Raw genomic sequence first — 17,117 nt, 5'->3', positions numbered from 1 at the left:
TAACTGCAACATTAAATTATGAATATCATTGCAGAATTGAGAAAAGCTAAAGGTTACATCAGCTGGCTAAGCAGTTCACCATGCCCTTATTTGTCCAACATGAATAAGCATTACAATCTATTTGCCCTCTGCATACAAGGCACACAAAAACAGGTGAAGCAGGGTTACTATGAAACCTTTTCTATTTCATTGTCTGGATGTTCTAATATAATTGGGCCCCTTAGCAATGTCAGATGGCATTCAGGAAACAACTCATACCTGCAGGATACAATCACACAGGCACAGTGTCATGCTAATCCAGAGCTGTATTTTGCCAGATTAAATCATAAACAACAGCAACAAAAAAAAGCTATGCCTTCAGGAAGCTGACTGCAGAAACTAACACAGGGAAGCTGTGCTGCTGACACAACACTACAGCATGCATGGCTCTAGACATCAGTGAGCCGCCACCATCTATGGATGACACTGTCTTTAACAGCTGAAGATCTTAAAAGTTGAATATGAAAAGGTTTTGGTCTTGTTCAGGTGCACAGTGCTGAAAGCAAAGTGTAATGACTTGCTACAGCAACACCAATAACAAAAGGTCTGGCCCAAAGTTATTTGCTCAGGCTGAAATTATGAACTCCTTCCAGTATAAACATTAAAAAACAGTGGCATAGATGCAGGAAGAAAGAAAAATAAGTCAAGAATGTGAGAACTTCTACCTAAATAAGAGGAACAAATATGAGACAATATTAAATGAAAGAACAATGCAATCAAAGATGATATTTTAGAAACATTAGAGAGGTCCAAAGTAACTCAAATCTCAGAATCCTGATTTAGAAATCCTGGTCTTATAAGCTGATTGTGCTGAAAGTAGTTATATGAAATCATACATTTTTCCAGATGAGGGACACATCTTGCACGACTTCATAGACTTGCATGCATATTTAGCATTTGATAATGAAAAATTAGGGGGTTTTAGTATTTTAACAGCAAACCTAGGATTTAGCTATACTGTCCAATGTGACCTCTTAGTCTGGTCCAAGACAGGTGCCAAAATCTCATTCAGAATAAATTTATATGAAGATTCATTCACACTGAAAATTACTTGGGAAAAAAAAATAAAAAAATTTTGGACTTCATCCATGATATCAAGATCAATTGTACTCAGAATTACGGCCCGAGGGAAAGCTTTACCACCTTGAAACTGATAATCAAGCATTTATTCGTTTTCAGCTTTTGTAATACCAAGTACAGAAAATAACTGCTGCCAAAAAAGTTTTACTCTCAGTAGCATATATGTGACTTAGAGGTCTTTATATTTTGACTTCAGCTGCTCTCAGACAACAGGCTCTTATCTTCCAGTGCAACCACACAGATTTTCTCAAAGTTTTCTCAAAGCAGTACCAAAAATTCTACAGAGTATATTGGTTCTTAATTATACTATATAATAATGTTTAAGCCAAAACATTAAAGCAGTTGACCATGACAGCTGTACTGTGGGCTAACTTACAGAAGCTTTTTTCATTCTCATCAATGCTGACCTCGTCCAAATTCAGCTTTATATTACTTGTCATTCAATATTATGACTTTATCTCTCAGTCTTCTTCTGAGAAAAAAAAACACAGTAAGAATGATGTAAGAAACATTTATTGATAGAATTTGCTATGTGGGTCCCAAGCCACAGAAATACTTCCTTTTAAGGAAAGAAAATTGAATTAAGGCATTTGAGACTACATCAATAAGTGATTCACAGGAGGAATAAGAAACCTTTATTAGAAAACCTTACTGAAGACAGTAATTCATCTCAAGATGATTTTCTCTTGCTATCTAGAGACTTCTACACTAAATGAGAACACAGAACAACATAATTTTATTTGTGATTCACTTGAATTTCTCGAGAAATTTCTATATGTGCTAATAATTCTGGGTCATCTCTCTTCATACACAGAAAGGAATTCATACATATATTCATGCAAGAAAAAGTTCATCAAAGATGTTGATATTCTGGCAGATGTCACTTTAATTGTGGCAAAATGTCAAGAGAATATAGCACAGCCAGGAAACCTTATCCTGTACCAGAGCAGATATATGACAAGGTCCTTTTCAGTAGATTCAAATATGCTGTCTATTCACAATAGCTGAAAGTTTTTCTTCCCTCCTCCCGTCCCTGCTAGTTCAAGCACCTCATGGTCAATGGTTTTAAAGTCTGTAATGCCCAAAGTCCTCTGCATTTTCATTTCTCAGACAGACTACAACTACAACCACCCCTTTCCATCATGATTGAGACAATCCATTCATTAAAAAAAATGCTAAGTTATTGCAGAGTCACAGATGTTAAGTACAATACCCAACCTGTTCACATAGATTTTGGCCTGGCACACTGACTCTGGTGCAGAAATAATTTCTCCATATAATTTTGTAAGGTGACAAGCACAATGTGGTGTGGTGCTAGATTGGGTCTGGTAGATATTACTGTAACACAAACTCTGCAGGAGTAATGCAAAACCACGAAAAGTTAGTTAGGGCTTTCTGCATATTACCATTTGTTCCTTCAAAAGATCTATTCCTGTCTAATTGTTATCACCACATACTCTAGTTTAAATCAGGGAAAAAGGAAGAGAAAAAGTATTTCCATGGCCTCTTAGCATTGATTGACGGCACTACTTGAAACATGAAAGGCAGGAAGGAATGCAGGAAGGCAGGCAGGAAGGCAGGTAAGAAGGAAGGCAGACGGGCAGGCAGGCAGGAAGGAAGGTAGGAAGGAAGGAAGGCAGGAAGGAAGGACACATTAACTGATATTTTGATTAAGCTAATTGTTTTATTTTATAAAACAAAGTAGAAGAAATGCTAAAAACATTGAGGCAAGCCTTTGGAATAGCCATATCAGTGAAAATCTGTGTAGTAAGTGCAAGTCTTGAACACAACACCTTATCTGGTCCCAAGAAAGCTAACTTTTCTACCACATTATTTTGACCATATCTCTAAATGAAAGTACAGCTTCTCATTCATTAGCAAACAACCACCTAATTACACTGTTCTGTAGCATTCTATATTTCTGACATAATTCTAATTTTCAAAATGTTCTACACTTAAAATATATCAGAACGTATCCAGTTTACTGGTAGATTTATAGCCTCCAGATAATACATTTTATTCAGTACATTTACAAGCTTATGTATCTATGTATAGTGGGAGTATGTATAATTTCAAGTTAAAAAAAGGTGTCTGATATTGGAAACCTCTTAAAGCAGACTAGCTACTCAAAATATGCTGCTTGTCTTACTGACGCTTCTTTAGACTGCCAATTTTTCAATTCAACCTATGATTTGTATGTATACAAGGAATATCTACCACCAGGGGACTTTCTGGCCCTGACTATAACTTCAAAAAGCTTCCTGAATATAAATTACTATGAAATAAGAATAACATCAGTAATTACTTATCCTTCCTTGGGACAACTGCTGCCAAGGCCAAGCAAAAGACATGTGGCACACAAACATCCAGCAGGTGCCTACCTGTAAAATGACAGCACTCAGATGGATCTCCATCCTGTGCTATAATAATAACTGGGTCAGATCCATCTTTATTCTCTTAACAGTATAAAAATACATAAATCATATTTTTTAAACCTTAGGATAACTAAACTAAAGTAGAAACAATAGGTTGAAGACTTAGTTTAACCAAGCACTCTACACAGACATACTGTAAAAAGAAAGTCACTGCTCCCAAACTGCTCTGTATTTCAGTTTGGGATAAAATAGCACAGGAGGGGGAGTTAAGAGGAAAAATTATTAATGAACAAACAGGCAAACAAAACTGAATGCAGTAACAAAAAGAGACTAACACTCTTGAGCTGAGCAATAGTCAAATGGACATTTGTCAAGTTAGCTCACAGTTGTTACCATAATTTCAGCAATTTCAATTTGTGCTATGGTAGAAGCATACAGGCATTGCTAGTCTTTCTCATTTTGTCAGTGTCCTCAGCCACACAAGGTACTGTGCTGCACAAACTCAGAAGTGCTACTTTTATCCCTAGTTTTCCAATTTTTCATTCACCCACTGCTTGATTCTACAAGTAGACAGTCTCTCTTTTTCTCCCTATTATATATCTTTTCCTATCATCCATGAAGACCAAGCTTTTTATTTGTCAAATAATCAGTCAACATACTGTGCTATGGAGTTACTGGATATCACATAAATAATGTAAGACAATATAAGCACTACTTATTCAAATTAGTACTGCAAGATCATTTATAGGCATCTCTGATTCTAAAAAATAGAATGTAAGGAAAGACAAGTATCCATTGCCTCTTAATATAATAAATTTTCTTCTCACAAATGACTCTTTAAGTTTACTCAAACCAGACAATTATATTCCTTTATTTCTGTATAGAATATAAAATTAAATAAAAAAATAAAAAGGCAGCTTAAAAGCTCATTTGAAAATTCCAGGCTGTAAATAAAGACATGAAATGCATGTTAAATGATGGTTTCCTTAGATTTTATTTTAAGGAATACAATATGTTCTTTTTCCCTGATAATTTACTCCTTGATTTTCTTTTCAGTGCCTTTATACCCACACTATCTGAAGTCAGCCTCATGAAAGTATAGAACAGATATTCTCATCTTCTGCATTTATTTCTATATGAATGGAAACCCAGACACTTGTGACTCATCAAAACCCCCCAATACCCTCTATGAAAGTAGAAAATTTAACCTGAAATTTGCTTGTATCTTAAACTGCCAAAAATATTAATATGGCAATGTACTTTCATGAAGAAAGTAATCTGATGGGTTTTCAAAACTAGCATTTAATGCATGTGTATGTGGAAAATATGTCAGCAGGTGATTCTATATTGCTGTCATGAACAGTTTCAAGTTAATTTCAATACCACTTAGAAAGTGAGTTTCTACACTTCTAAACTCACACTTTCAATAAAAATTAATAAATGTGATATAAAACAAGCCCAATAATTCAAGCATCAGAGTGTGAACCAAATAAAAATACTGTACAAAATGTTTGATCTGATATTGAGAAAATATTGAATTATGATGAGACCCTAAGGAAACAGGTCTCATTATGCTACCCTGAACTTTGTATAAGCACTTTTGCAACAGTCTTTCCACACTAATTCTAAAAACAAATTAAAAACCCTCATCTGCATAAATTTCTCCTTCCACCTCTTTCATTTTCCACCCAATAGCAAGGCTACCTTTGACAATCAAAAAAAAAAAAAGGTGGAGCGTACAGGAGGAGGAATGAGTGGAAAAGTGCCTCCTCCTGCTGTCATCTACACCTTCTTCCTTCTTAAAAAGACTTTACTCTTTACTTACCAAGACACAGGACCAGACAGTTGTGCTGTGGGACTGATAGGTGCACCGTGGATAATACGACCACCTTGCAAGCAGTTGCTTTCCCCAGCTCACACCATTGGAAGAATGTTGATAACATCCAGACCTAAGTCAGCCCCTTCAGTTTAACTAACAGGTTGTTCTTTTCTATCAAGGCAGTTTGGGTGTACTGCATGTGGAAACCATGCTCTCTAAATCATGAGGTGGGAAGCTCTGGAAATTTAACAGCCAGGAGATCCGAGAAATCTGTTAAATTTCCAGTTGTCAAGTACCCAGCAATGCTTAAGTAAAATCCAAGTATCATCTTGTGGTTTAGGTACCAGGTCAAGTTCTCTTTTCTGGGCCTTCTGTCAACTAAATCTAAAAGCAAGCTACATTCAGTGAAGAATTTTAAAGGACATTAAAAATGTTTCCTCTAAAGGAGACAGTAAGTGTTTGTTCCAAACAACATTAGAGGCAATTCAACCAATTCAATCCTTGTCTAAAGAGTCAGTCTCATTTTAAGGTCTCTTTCAGACAAAACAGGATTTGGAAGAGTTTCAGTTTTTAAAAGCAATCCACACTGTTGCCTTAAAAATAAAGCCATTAAAGCACATCCTATTCTAGTTTTTAGATGATTTGATTTTTTAATTTTTTATTAGGACTTCTGTTTTTCAACTCTAGGTAACTAATGTTCTCCAAGAGGTGACACAAAAGAGCATGGACTTCGATGCGTCTGCAATGGCTTTGGCAGACTGATAAGTCTTTGTCTGATAAACTGACTCTAGGTTGTTCTGAACAAGGTCAACAGCTACAGATATTTAACTTCTCGAATGTCACCCCAGGGCCCAAGTTCTGTCACAATCTGACACAGACACATGGACTAGCAATTGATGGGCATTGTAACTCTCACCTGCTGCAAGTACACACATTTGGGACTGTTGCTTTTTTGGTTTAGACTTGTTTGGTGGTTTTTAGAAACAGGAAAAAAAATAGAAAGAAAAGAAACCAATATTAATCGTTTTCTCTTAAAAAAAAAAAAAAAAAAAAAAAGATGTTCCTTCAAAAATTGAAAGGCTCTACAGAAAGCCTGCCAAAAATCAATGGAAAGATTCCCACTGTTATCTAAGAGGTTTGGGTAATTATACTTTTAGAGTATAACTGTGAAATATTTTATTGTAAATCCAAACACAGCCTTAACCATGAGATTGCCACCAATACTACCTCTCTTTAAAAAATTCATGTGCAGCTACTGATTTGATTTTGATGTTAGAAACACTCACAACACATGCCCAGAGCACTTACCAGAATGCATTTGTAGATACAGCACCAAGACATTCACAAATGTTACCTGCCTGTTCAATCACCACGTGTGTTATTAAAGGGCAAACATTTTAAACAGTATTAAAAACACACAGACAAATAAATATTCAAGTTTAAAAAAGTTTTTTGCCATATTATTTTTCTTTATTTGAACCTTCATGATTCAAGTCATGTACTTTTAGAAATCCTGTGTGCACAGCATTCCTTAAGGTGTGCTACAGCAAAGAAGGAAGGAAGAAAAGGAGTTCAGCCTACTCAAAATACATTGACAACTAATATCCCATGATAGGAAGAAAAAAGTACTTTATGAAATTACTAGAGAGCAGCAATAGATTAATTTTCTCCCTAAGTGAGGCTTCAGTTGCTGTTTTATCACAAAAAATCCTCCTAAGAGAGCAAAAAAAAAAATAAAATAAAAGAACAAAAAAACCCCATATAGCATATGTGTGCTGACTTCCACACAGGAGAGTCTCTGGTTTCCCTGGGCAGCTGTCAGAGCAATCAACTTCAGTCAGAGAAATCTCCTTTTACAGGGGAGGAAAATAAAAATTAAGACCAGCACCCCCCAAACATATGTTCCACAGTTTCCCTTTTATCTCATCTGAAATTCTATTGTTACCCAGGCGAGCAGCCCAGCCTGAGCTGAAAATTTAACAGTTTTAAAATCTGTGATACAACTTACCTTGGTAAAAAATTAATTCCTGGAGAACACAACTTGGAGTCTGTTATGCCAGCTGTTCCACATTAGCAGAATGACAACTCCTCCTTTCTTTCTAGCTATGCCATGAACTGACATATCAAGATAACACAAGATTTTTGACAGATCAGATTTGGATTGGCCACAATTATTAGAAACATGTTATGGAGGAATGACTTTGTTTGCTTTAATAATTTGATGGGCATTTACAGATAAGTGAAGGGCAAGAAAAAGACTAACTACTGTTAAAGTAGATGGGGGAAGACAAAGCAGATGAGCACTATTCCTGCTTAGGAATAAAATCAATTCTGAATCTCCACAAACACTCTTTGGCACTTTTGAATTACAGATCCACTTAGGAATTTAGCTCTTGGGATCATCTTTGTTTATAATGTTTACATACCATTTTAGCTCATTACTGTTGAGCATGGGGTAGCATGGAATATTGAACTCCTTTACTGAAAGGGATGTAAATTAAATCTTGTTGTAATATTAACTCCTAAAAGACAGCTTTGGCTCATGGGTGTCACTTCCATGCATAATATTGTTTTTTTTTTTGTATGTGTGTCAATTCTGAAAATCGTCTTGCATTACTAGTACATTTTTTAAGAACAGACCTCCTATGGATTTTGAGCCAGAAATCTCATTTTACAGCAGGACTGATGCTACTCCACAGCAAATTGTAACCAGTTCCATCTGCTTTCAGAAGAGAACAAAATCCCAGTTGTCTAAACTAGAATAGGAAAACGTTAGAAAAATCCTGTAATTTTCTTCAATTATCTCTATCTTTCATTTCTCTGACTAATCTATTTGATCCTCCTGAAATGATTTCTTTAACTGACCATTTGGAAATACATAGAAAGAAAAGTGGCATTGAAAACAGAAGTCATGTTGCAGTTGACAATGAGAAGGAAGTGCCATCTACTTAGGCTACCACCTAAATGGAAACAACTAGGAATGTATTCCCCTATCTAACTCACAGCCAAAAAAGCTGGTGTAGTCCTGAGAGCATGTTTAGATTACTACTGGGAAACTAGGAGAAAAAATAGATACAATGCAGCAACAGCTTAAGCATTGTAAGTTTCTGGTGAGCATGAGAAAGAAAAAGCCTGTGTGTTCCTTCTTTTGTGAACACAGACTTCTACCTCCTCTCTCACACATATTCCTAAATAATGTGTGTTTTTGTACAGGAGATCTCATTCTACCGAAAAAAAGACATATTCAACTCTTAGAGACTAAATAAAAGAGTAAAATTATGGGAAATTAGAAGCCAACTCTAAGGTCTTTAAACCAGACAGTCATTTTTACTGTATTCCTACTGCAGCAGTGCAACCTTATCCCGATTCATGACTGCAACTCCTGTTCTCTGCCACAATGCAAATAAATAGCCACGAGTGCAGGGTATTTATTTTAAACACCACACAAATATATTTGATGAAAAATCTGAGGATCTCAATGCTCTAAGAGAACTCAATGATTAATGATTCGAAAGACCTTTTAATTTTACAGATGTATAAAACTGAGTTTAAGCAACTTCCCTGAGGGTATAAAGAAAATTGACAAGGTAGAAGAGAAATAGACCTTTAGCCTCTTGTCAAAACTTTAAGTTACATCATCCTTAAAAGTGATAGAGCAGCAACTATCATATAGCAATAGGCATATTTATATTACTAGTAAGCTATTGCATAACACTTACAGACAGAGATGGTGTTTCACAAAGCTGTAACCGCTCCACTCAAATTATAGAGTAGGTTCAGGCAAATTAAACAACCCCCTTTGAGAATTTTGACTTTAATATTGATCTACTGCCTTGTATTGGTTTTGTGTGGCCAGGTTTGGGAGAGGGGGATAGGGAGGCCTACAAGGGTGACTTCTGTGAGAAGCTTCCTCTAGTAAGGAAGCAAAAATCATAGGAAAAACTCTTCGTAGAACCTAGGTTTAAATTTTCAGTGCATCGTTTCTTCATTCATACAACATTCTCTATTTACATATATGTGTATTTACATATTGTATCTAAGAAAACAAGATATGGTTTAATTTGGTACTACTAATTGTTGTTGGCAATCACTCAGTGTTGCACCAGATGTTTCTGTTCAGAAGCTAAAAGCCGTAGTACCAGGCAGAGTTGTCCTGTAATAACTTGCTGAAGGCTAGACCTTTCTAGAATGAGTTTAAAAGGTTATTAACTCTGCTTTGCAAACAGGCACACAATGCAGTTTTACAAGAAACGTCTTACTTTAGCATTTACAAAATGCAGTCTTAAAAAGGTCTTTAAATCCCTCCCACAGGAGTATAGCTTCTATATAGGAGCAGTATAGCTCCTCACTTGTTTACTTCTGATATAGCACCAGCAGCAGATGCTTCTCCTTCCAATTTCAACAGTTAGCCTTCCAGAGGAATTAGCAAAGCAAATAGTAGGACTTCTGTGCACGACATACAGATTCAACAACAGTTGTAAGGCTTTACTTGTATTGCAAAACTGCAGAGATTATTAGGACGATGCAGGGTCCTCGACCTGAATTCAGGATCCAATTAAAATCTCAAAGTAACATTACAGAGTGATTTAGAAAAACTAGCTCAATGTAAATGTGGTAAAAATAACAACAACAGTTTTCCCAACTACTTTGTAAACACGGCACTACTTTTCACTTAAAGTAGAAAACCTATCTTTAGTTATACCCATGTCAACATTGCTCTAGTGAGTTTGGGGTCTTTCAGGCATTCAAATCTAGTCCAGAACTGGGGTAAGCAGGAGGTTTGGGTTATTTTTACTTACTTCTTCCAACATTTTGGGAGAAATTCTGCCTATTTTTTTATTCATCTTTATTGTATGGAGCCTGTTCAACACGGTAAAGAATCCCACAGGAAGTGTAAGTTCAGGAGAAGGGAGACAAGAAAATAAGCATTTACTCTAAATGCACAGTTTGATACAGGATAGTCCATGAGATTTAGGAAAATACTTTAAAAATCAGCAAGGAGGACAGTTGACTCCTAATGTAAAAATCAGATTTCAAATGGCAAAAACCCCAAAGGACCTTTTGAAAGTATGATGTTCATGAAGTTGGGTGATAAAAATCCCAAAACAATGTAACAGTGCAAGACAAGGGATCAACTAGAAGACCGAGTTCACATTCTCTACTGTACAGTGCTCTATGCAACTGCTTCTCAAGCTTGTGCTCCTTCTTAGAAGGTAAAAGATAGGACAAAGTTGCAGATTAGTTCAGCATTTTGTCCAGATGATGACTTCAGGAAAAACGCAGCTACAGAAATATTATTCAGAAACACCTTGAAAAATGGCTGGATGTGGCACAGTCTAGTAACCACGGTGGTAGTGGATCAAGGGTTGGACTTGATGTTTTCAGACGTCCTTTCCAACCCAGCTGATTCTATGATTCTATGATAACAAGGGTAAGAGCAGGAAAATACTAAATAACAGTTACAGAAACTTTGCAATGCCACTGCAGAGAAACAACAAAAAATGTATGTGACTTCATTTACTAGCTTAGCTATTTAATATCACTTAAATTAGTCTTTGTACTGAGGCTAACAAGAGCTTTGTTTGAAAAAACTAGGAGAAACAGCAATCAAAAAACAGGATTTACACTGGAAAGTCTGTTAGTCTTTTTTTCCCTTTTATATTTAACAAACTAACAACTTGCAAGTAGTTTGTAACCATCAAACTCTGAGCACAGGAGATATTATTTCCACTAATTTCACTGTTTTCTGCTTCTTAGCCATTGCATCTTATTCCAAATTAGAGGAGACCTTTTGGGACAAGATGCTTTGCAGATTTATGACTAGCAATGTAACTGCTAGAAATTGGAAACTGGGCCTTTAACAGTAAGTGAAGACCAAAGCCAGTAAGTAACTAGTTTGTTTGTTTGTTGGGGGGAGAGGGGGAGGAAAGTAATCAACCCAAATGAAAAGCCACCTTTTTCCTCTGACTTGACTCTGTAGTGCATATCCAAGACCCTGTTGTATGCATACATACAGAATAGTATTCATTTCAGCTATCTGATTAAGCAAAAATCTGCCAGCAGATCTGCAGAGCAGATGATTTCCTTCCAACAAGGCAACAACAACATCCTGTACAACTTTTACCTGGCATTCCTGAATAAAACCAAGGTTTTTTTAGTTATCAGGCATGCATTAACAGCAACAACTTTAAGATAAAGCTGATATCAAGCAGGAAGGAAGGGGACCATCTATAAAACCAAGGCATACTAACATAATATAAAAAACTGCCAGCCAGTATCTTTTTAAGGAAAGAAATAATTTAATCAGTATTTAATTTCTTAGCTGTTTTGGTGCAGCAGTAGGACAAAACACTTCTCTGTAATCAAGTTCTTGTCACAGATAGTGGCTTTGGGAAGGCAATGAAAAAGTATAAAACAGAAATATGTACTACCTTATTGATATCATGATTCTCTGATAGGAAGGAAAAGCCCTATTATATGCATCAGAGGACATGAATTTACTTTCGAAATTATTAAATATGGGCTTCATATACCATAAAATGATATTTAACTCCATTTATTGAGCCTGTAAAGGTCGTGTGGTGGTTGGGGTTTTTTTCAATTTGAACTGCCGTAGCACAGTGCACAGAACAATTTCAGAGAGTGAGAGGAGTCAGGTGGTGGGGCCCCAGGGTGGTTTGACAGACAGGGAGATAATTCAAGCCTTTCTAGCAAAACTTCTGAAACAGAAAATGCAGGGAATCTGGAGGGAAACAGCTTAAGGAAAGGCATGACAGAAGTAATATATGACAAGTTGATACAGAAAAGCAGCTACAGTTTTATTCCTGCAGATGTTTCTTTTTATCAGCAGGGTTGGCTCTTTCTGTCTGTGCCTAATTCTATGGTATCAAAGAAAAAAACAAAAAAAAAAATCTTCCCTCAGCCCTGAAGACCCCTCATCGTTCTCTTGCTTTACTATTTTTGGTTAAAATACTTAATATCCGTCCTGGAAAAAACAAACAAACAAACAAAAAAAAAACCCAAACCAAACCAAAACAAAAAAAAACACCAACAAAACAAACAGACCACAAAATCCCTGCCAGCCGTTGTGCAGTAAGGGATAATAATGAACATTGAGCTTAATGAGTCTCTGACTCTTCACCAGATCTGCAGACCTCCAGTTGTTTGCAAAGCATCCCCTGACAGAGACACAGATGTGCAGATGAACAAAAACTGCACAGAACATACACGTATAATGTATATACATGTAGAAGGGACTGGAGAGGGTGAAGGGAAGGGAGAGAAAGCTCAGTTAGAGAGGCGCCAGAGTGAAATAAAAACAAAATGGGGAAAATTAACTTTTTTATTCATATAACAAAGCAACATCTTTGAGATCCTAGGTCTTCAAATGAAAATGAGCTACTAAACAAGAAGAGCAACAACTGTGGCGTGCCCAAGATTTCATGCCATTATTTTTAAAACAGTTTTTGGGTGACTACAGAATTAGTTGCAAAAAGGAGAACTGAGGTATGAAAACGGGGAGCACAGGCACAGCAGTATGAGCATGCTCATGAAAACAAATTTTGCTTCTGGCCCAACTGCCTTGTGCTGATGACATCTGATTTTCCTGAAATGTTGTTCCATGCACTGAATATCGACCAAGACAAAGCAGGCAGAGGAACAGTGTGATGTACATGTTGATTACTCCTACTATATCTGTCCTTTCTAAACCTTCTCTCTTGATTTGATTTTTTAAAGGATTTCATATTAAGACTGTCCAATGCTTTTGACTACTTTACCCTATCAAGCAAAAACTGACTGATTATTGGACTTTTAGCTAATCACCAAATGGCTACCAGGGAGATCAGCAAAACATCTACCAGTAGACAAGACTTGTTTGGTATTCCTGCTAATTAATTATATTTAATTAGTGTCCAGTAATAGAGTGTTGGTGTCTGTTTAAAAAGCCCTCTGACTACAGTGGCTCATCTGCCTACAAAAAGAAAGACTGAAGAAAACAATGCCCTTTGTTCTAAAAATAACTGAGATCCTTGCACTTTCTCATATTTAATTCCAAAGCATATATTTGAGTTGGTAGTGGTGAAGTGCTAAAAATTCTCCTTCATTTTCATTTGGTTTTGATCAGCCTCTGATATGGTTTCAAGCCAGGAAAGGGAGCTATAGCGATGAATATTCATACCATTATATCATCTGAAGAGGGGGCACCACTCCACCTTGTGTGGGGAGTTGTGGGGGTCAGGGTTTGCCACTGCTAAAAGTCGTTCCGAGGTCTGAGCCACCGCCAGAACCCGTCCCTGCCTCACTAGCACAGCAGCCAAGCTGGGAGCTGCCAACTCGATGCACTGTGCCAGGACCCCTGAATCGGACAGAGCAAAAGTGAAATAAATAGCTACCACCCACCACCCAGCCAAGCCCAAAGGGACAACACGTGACAGGGAACTGATGAAAAGTGGTCAATTTTTTTCAAAATTTGCTTTAGAGCCAAAGCAGCATAAAGAGCCAAATTACAACTATTTCTTATGTTTGCCAATCACTTTTAAGCCCTTCTTTTATTAAAATGTTAGCCTTTTATAATGATACTAGCACATCAGTGATTTTCAAAGATCCCTGAATGAAATGAAAACTAGCAAGACTCCTGTGTATAATCATCACATTTACTTCTACACATTAACCACAGTACAGAAACAGTCTTTTAGCAGCTGCAGAGCCTTTGGTGGTCATTTCGTAGTTCTGCAGCTGGATAAAATATCCATAGACTGGCTCAAAGAAAAGATTTGACCTTGAGGTACAACAGATCCTCTTTGAAACAAACCTGCTCCTCCTAAGCAATCTGAAGAGTTAGTTTCTAGAAGTGAATCTGCAGGTATTAGACATGAAGGGGAAAAAATCCTTTTGAAATAAGAGGGGGGTTGCTGGAAAAGGGGAATCAAGCATACTCTGTTCCAGATCACATAATGGTTCAGAAAACAGTTCACTGGATGGTGAGAAAAATACCGATGTTTCTCAGCTTTTCTTTTGTGCCACAGAAGGGTAAGAATTATGAATTGGAGAAAGTCCCATGCTGTAAATCAGTTATCTTTTATCATATACCTCACCCTCTTCTCTGTTACACAAAAAATGCTCAAAGGCTGAATATATTTTCCACAATAATTTCATCATGTGTGTTATCATCATATATTTCCTACAATTCTCTGCACTTTAAAGGGCTATTGGCTATGACTGAATGACTTAGATTAACGCATACAAATCTCAGAAGCACTAAACCCAAGTTTTTGACTTTATAGGTATTAAAGTTGTTTAATTTAGATTGCCCATAAATTATTCCAATTTCCCAAACAAGATCAAAATTATTTAAAACATTAGACAGCAATATTCATAGAAAAAAAAAAAAAGAAAAATTAAAAAAAAGACCCAACCCAGCAGCATTTATTATCAGTCTGTGTAACAATGAAGTTCATAACCTTCACTTCAGTGCAGGATTTGGACAGTCCCACTGTAAACCAGTGGAATAATGCAATATTCCAATATTCCAATGCGCAATAATTCAAAGAGATCAGTGAATTTCACTTTGAGGCCTTGTATGAAGCACACCATAGCTACAGCTGCTACACCAGAACACATCCTCTCTGCTGGCTACCATTCAGTGCAGGCTTTATGTCAGAGCCCAGGCACAAAGACAATTAGAGAGTTTTGAACTTCTAATAAACTATAGATTAAAAAACCCACAAAGCTAAGCAACCAAAAAACTTTTTTTCCAAAAAAGTTTTTTAATGTAATACCAAAAGACCAATAAGGCATGGGTCTTTCTTCTATTTTCCAAAACATATTAAAAAGCATCAATTGAAGTGTATGTAATAAGTATTAGAAACATTTCCAGATCATAGTATAATTAATCAAAGGAGATGAACTGGGAATGCGAGTCTTTTAGGACAGTCTATTGCAGAAATGGGATTTCTGAAAGAATTTCTCATATCATAAAAGCATGAATTTACAGGCTTAAACTACCTCGGATACCGAAGGATAAAAATGAAACAACAAATTATATAGAACTACTGGTAGGATAGAATGAAAGGGTCTATCCACACGTTCACTGTAAAAAACAAGGATCTCACACAGTCTCAGGCTTTTTTACTTCAGATCAGCAGGCCAGCGAGTACAGGTTTTGAAAACCAGTTTGCTAGACAAATTCGGGGAGGTCTCTGTACTGCAATATTGTGCAAGCATGGCAGGCTACTTTATCCTCAAAAGCATATTAATTTCCAGTTTACTGAAAATCATTGAAGAGTTTGTAAGTGGTTCAAATATAATTGAGTATAATTAAAAATAATCTTACCTTCTTTTGATCTTCTAGTTTATGACTTAATGGATTCCTTCCATGTTTGTTCATCTCTGAAGATAAATCCATCACATTCACTCCTTGCCCTTCAAAATGAAATCGATTCAGCAATGCAGCAAACTAATCCAAAAAACAGGAGCTATGAACACAGAGACATGGTGCTTTTTTTCCATCACACACCGTCTCTGAACATCAATGACTTGGAGAAATGACTAAGAAACCCATCGACTGAGCTGAGGAAAACTTTGCAGTTCACTCTTGGGACTTTCCAAATCACCATAGCGTTTTAAAAAGCTGATGCTTCAGAAGGGAAATATTTGTCCACTACTTTTAATTCCAACTGCTACCTGTATCTTTCTTCACAGGTTTCCATTTTACAGGAGATATTACATCGTGACTGTGGACCTGTTGAAGAAAAAAAATATCATCAAGATTGATTTGCAATTTGCTGTTGCTCTTTGTAACTGATTACCTGTCCTCACTAGGTGTGAGAGGGGATTTTGTGTGGGTTTTGTCCTGGTGGTTTGGGTTTCATTTTGGGTTTTTTTTTTTTTTTTGCTAAGTAACTAATACTGGAGTTTCACTTAATACTTGGCAAGATGAAGCTATGCATGATCCCACTCATTCCCCTCTACATCACCGTGGGTACACGGAGTATTCACTGAGAACAGCTAGTGAATTCCAGCTATCAATGTAAAGGAAAAGTTACAAGAAAGGAAAGAGAAGAGCAAAGACTATTTGGCTAAAGGCAGCACAGATGAAAATACTGAAATATAAACAGAACAAAAAAATCCCTCCTGAAGATGCCTAGTCCCACCACTAAAATAGCAAGCTTTCTTGATTCAAAAAGATCAGGGTCTTTTCAAGAGCTCAGTATTGAAACAAAGAAACACTAGTACTCTCGTGAGATACAATTTCTCCTCCAGGCTAAAGAGTGTTCCAACAAGAAACAGAATTGTAATTATTGTCAAAACTACAATTTGAGGCACCTATTCTTAGCCATATTTATCTTCACATATACTTGAACATGATATTAGTAAAGGAATAATCATGCAATAAGGACAAGTCCTTTCTAAAAATACCTAGAAACAAAGAGAAGATGCCTTGGGAAATCACATGAATTAAGCAATTGTACACTAAGCTGCTATATGAGAGAACACATACCCAGATAGCTTGATTCCCAAACACAGATTTAGCATGATACGTCTCACCTAAGCATATAATGAATTTTGCTTCCTATTCTACCTTTTGAGAATTACGTCCTTCTGCAGATAAGCAGAGTATTACAAATACACTCACCAAAGTAGACTCAAATGCTTCAAGAGCATTCTCCTATACAGTACTTAGAGAATCCTGAGGAAGTCAGCGAAAGAAAAAACAAGACTGTAAGGCATTAACTGCTCAGAAAATAGGAATTAGTCATTAAAACTACACTGTTAAAAACTTCCATAAACTTAGCATTTTATTG

The 17,117-nt window shown here is 36.5% G+C and overlaps 1 protein-coding gene across 2 annotated transcripts in view; it reads right to left on the bottom strand.

The window, feature by feature from the left end:
* Nucleotides 1-16,050, bottom strand: part of NAV3 (neuron navigator 3) — a 376,614-nt gene extending 360,564 nt beyond the window's left edge. Inside the window, exon 1 of one of the 2 annotated variants that reach the window (XM_027886771.1) lies at nucleotides 15,647-16,050. In XM_027886771.1, the coding sequence (XP_027742572.1) occupies nucleotides 15,647-15,718 (72 nt within the window). In that variant the 5' untranslated portion in view covers nucleotides 15,719-16,050. The remainder of the gene's footprint in view (nucleotides 1-15,646) is intronic. The other variant, XM_027886774.1, reaches the window with a different exon arrangement.
* Nucleotides 16,051-17,117: the final 1,067 nt, after the last annotated feature.

This window comes from Empidonax traillii, unplaced genomic scaffold (assembly GCF_003031625.1).
Source record: "Empidonax traillii isolate 1590-97213 ecotype Southwest subspecies unplaced genomic scaffold, ASM303162v1 scaffold195:size1760703, whole genome shotgun sequence".
NCBI classification, from domain to species: Eukaryota; Metazoa; Chordata; class Aves; order Passeriformes; family Tyrannidae; genus Empidonax; species Empidonax traillii.
Note: the sequence above shows the minus strand (reverse complement) of the source record. Positions and strands in the feature narration are given on the sequence as shown.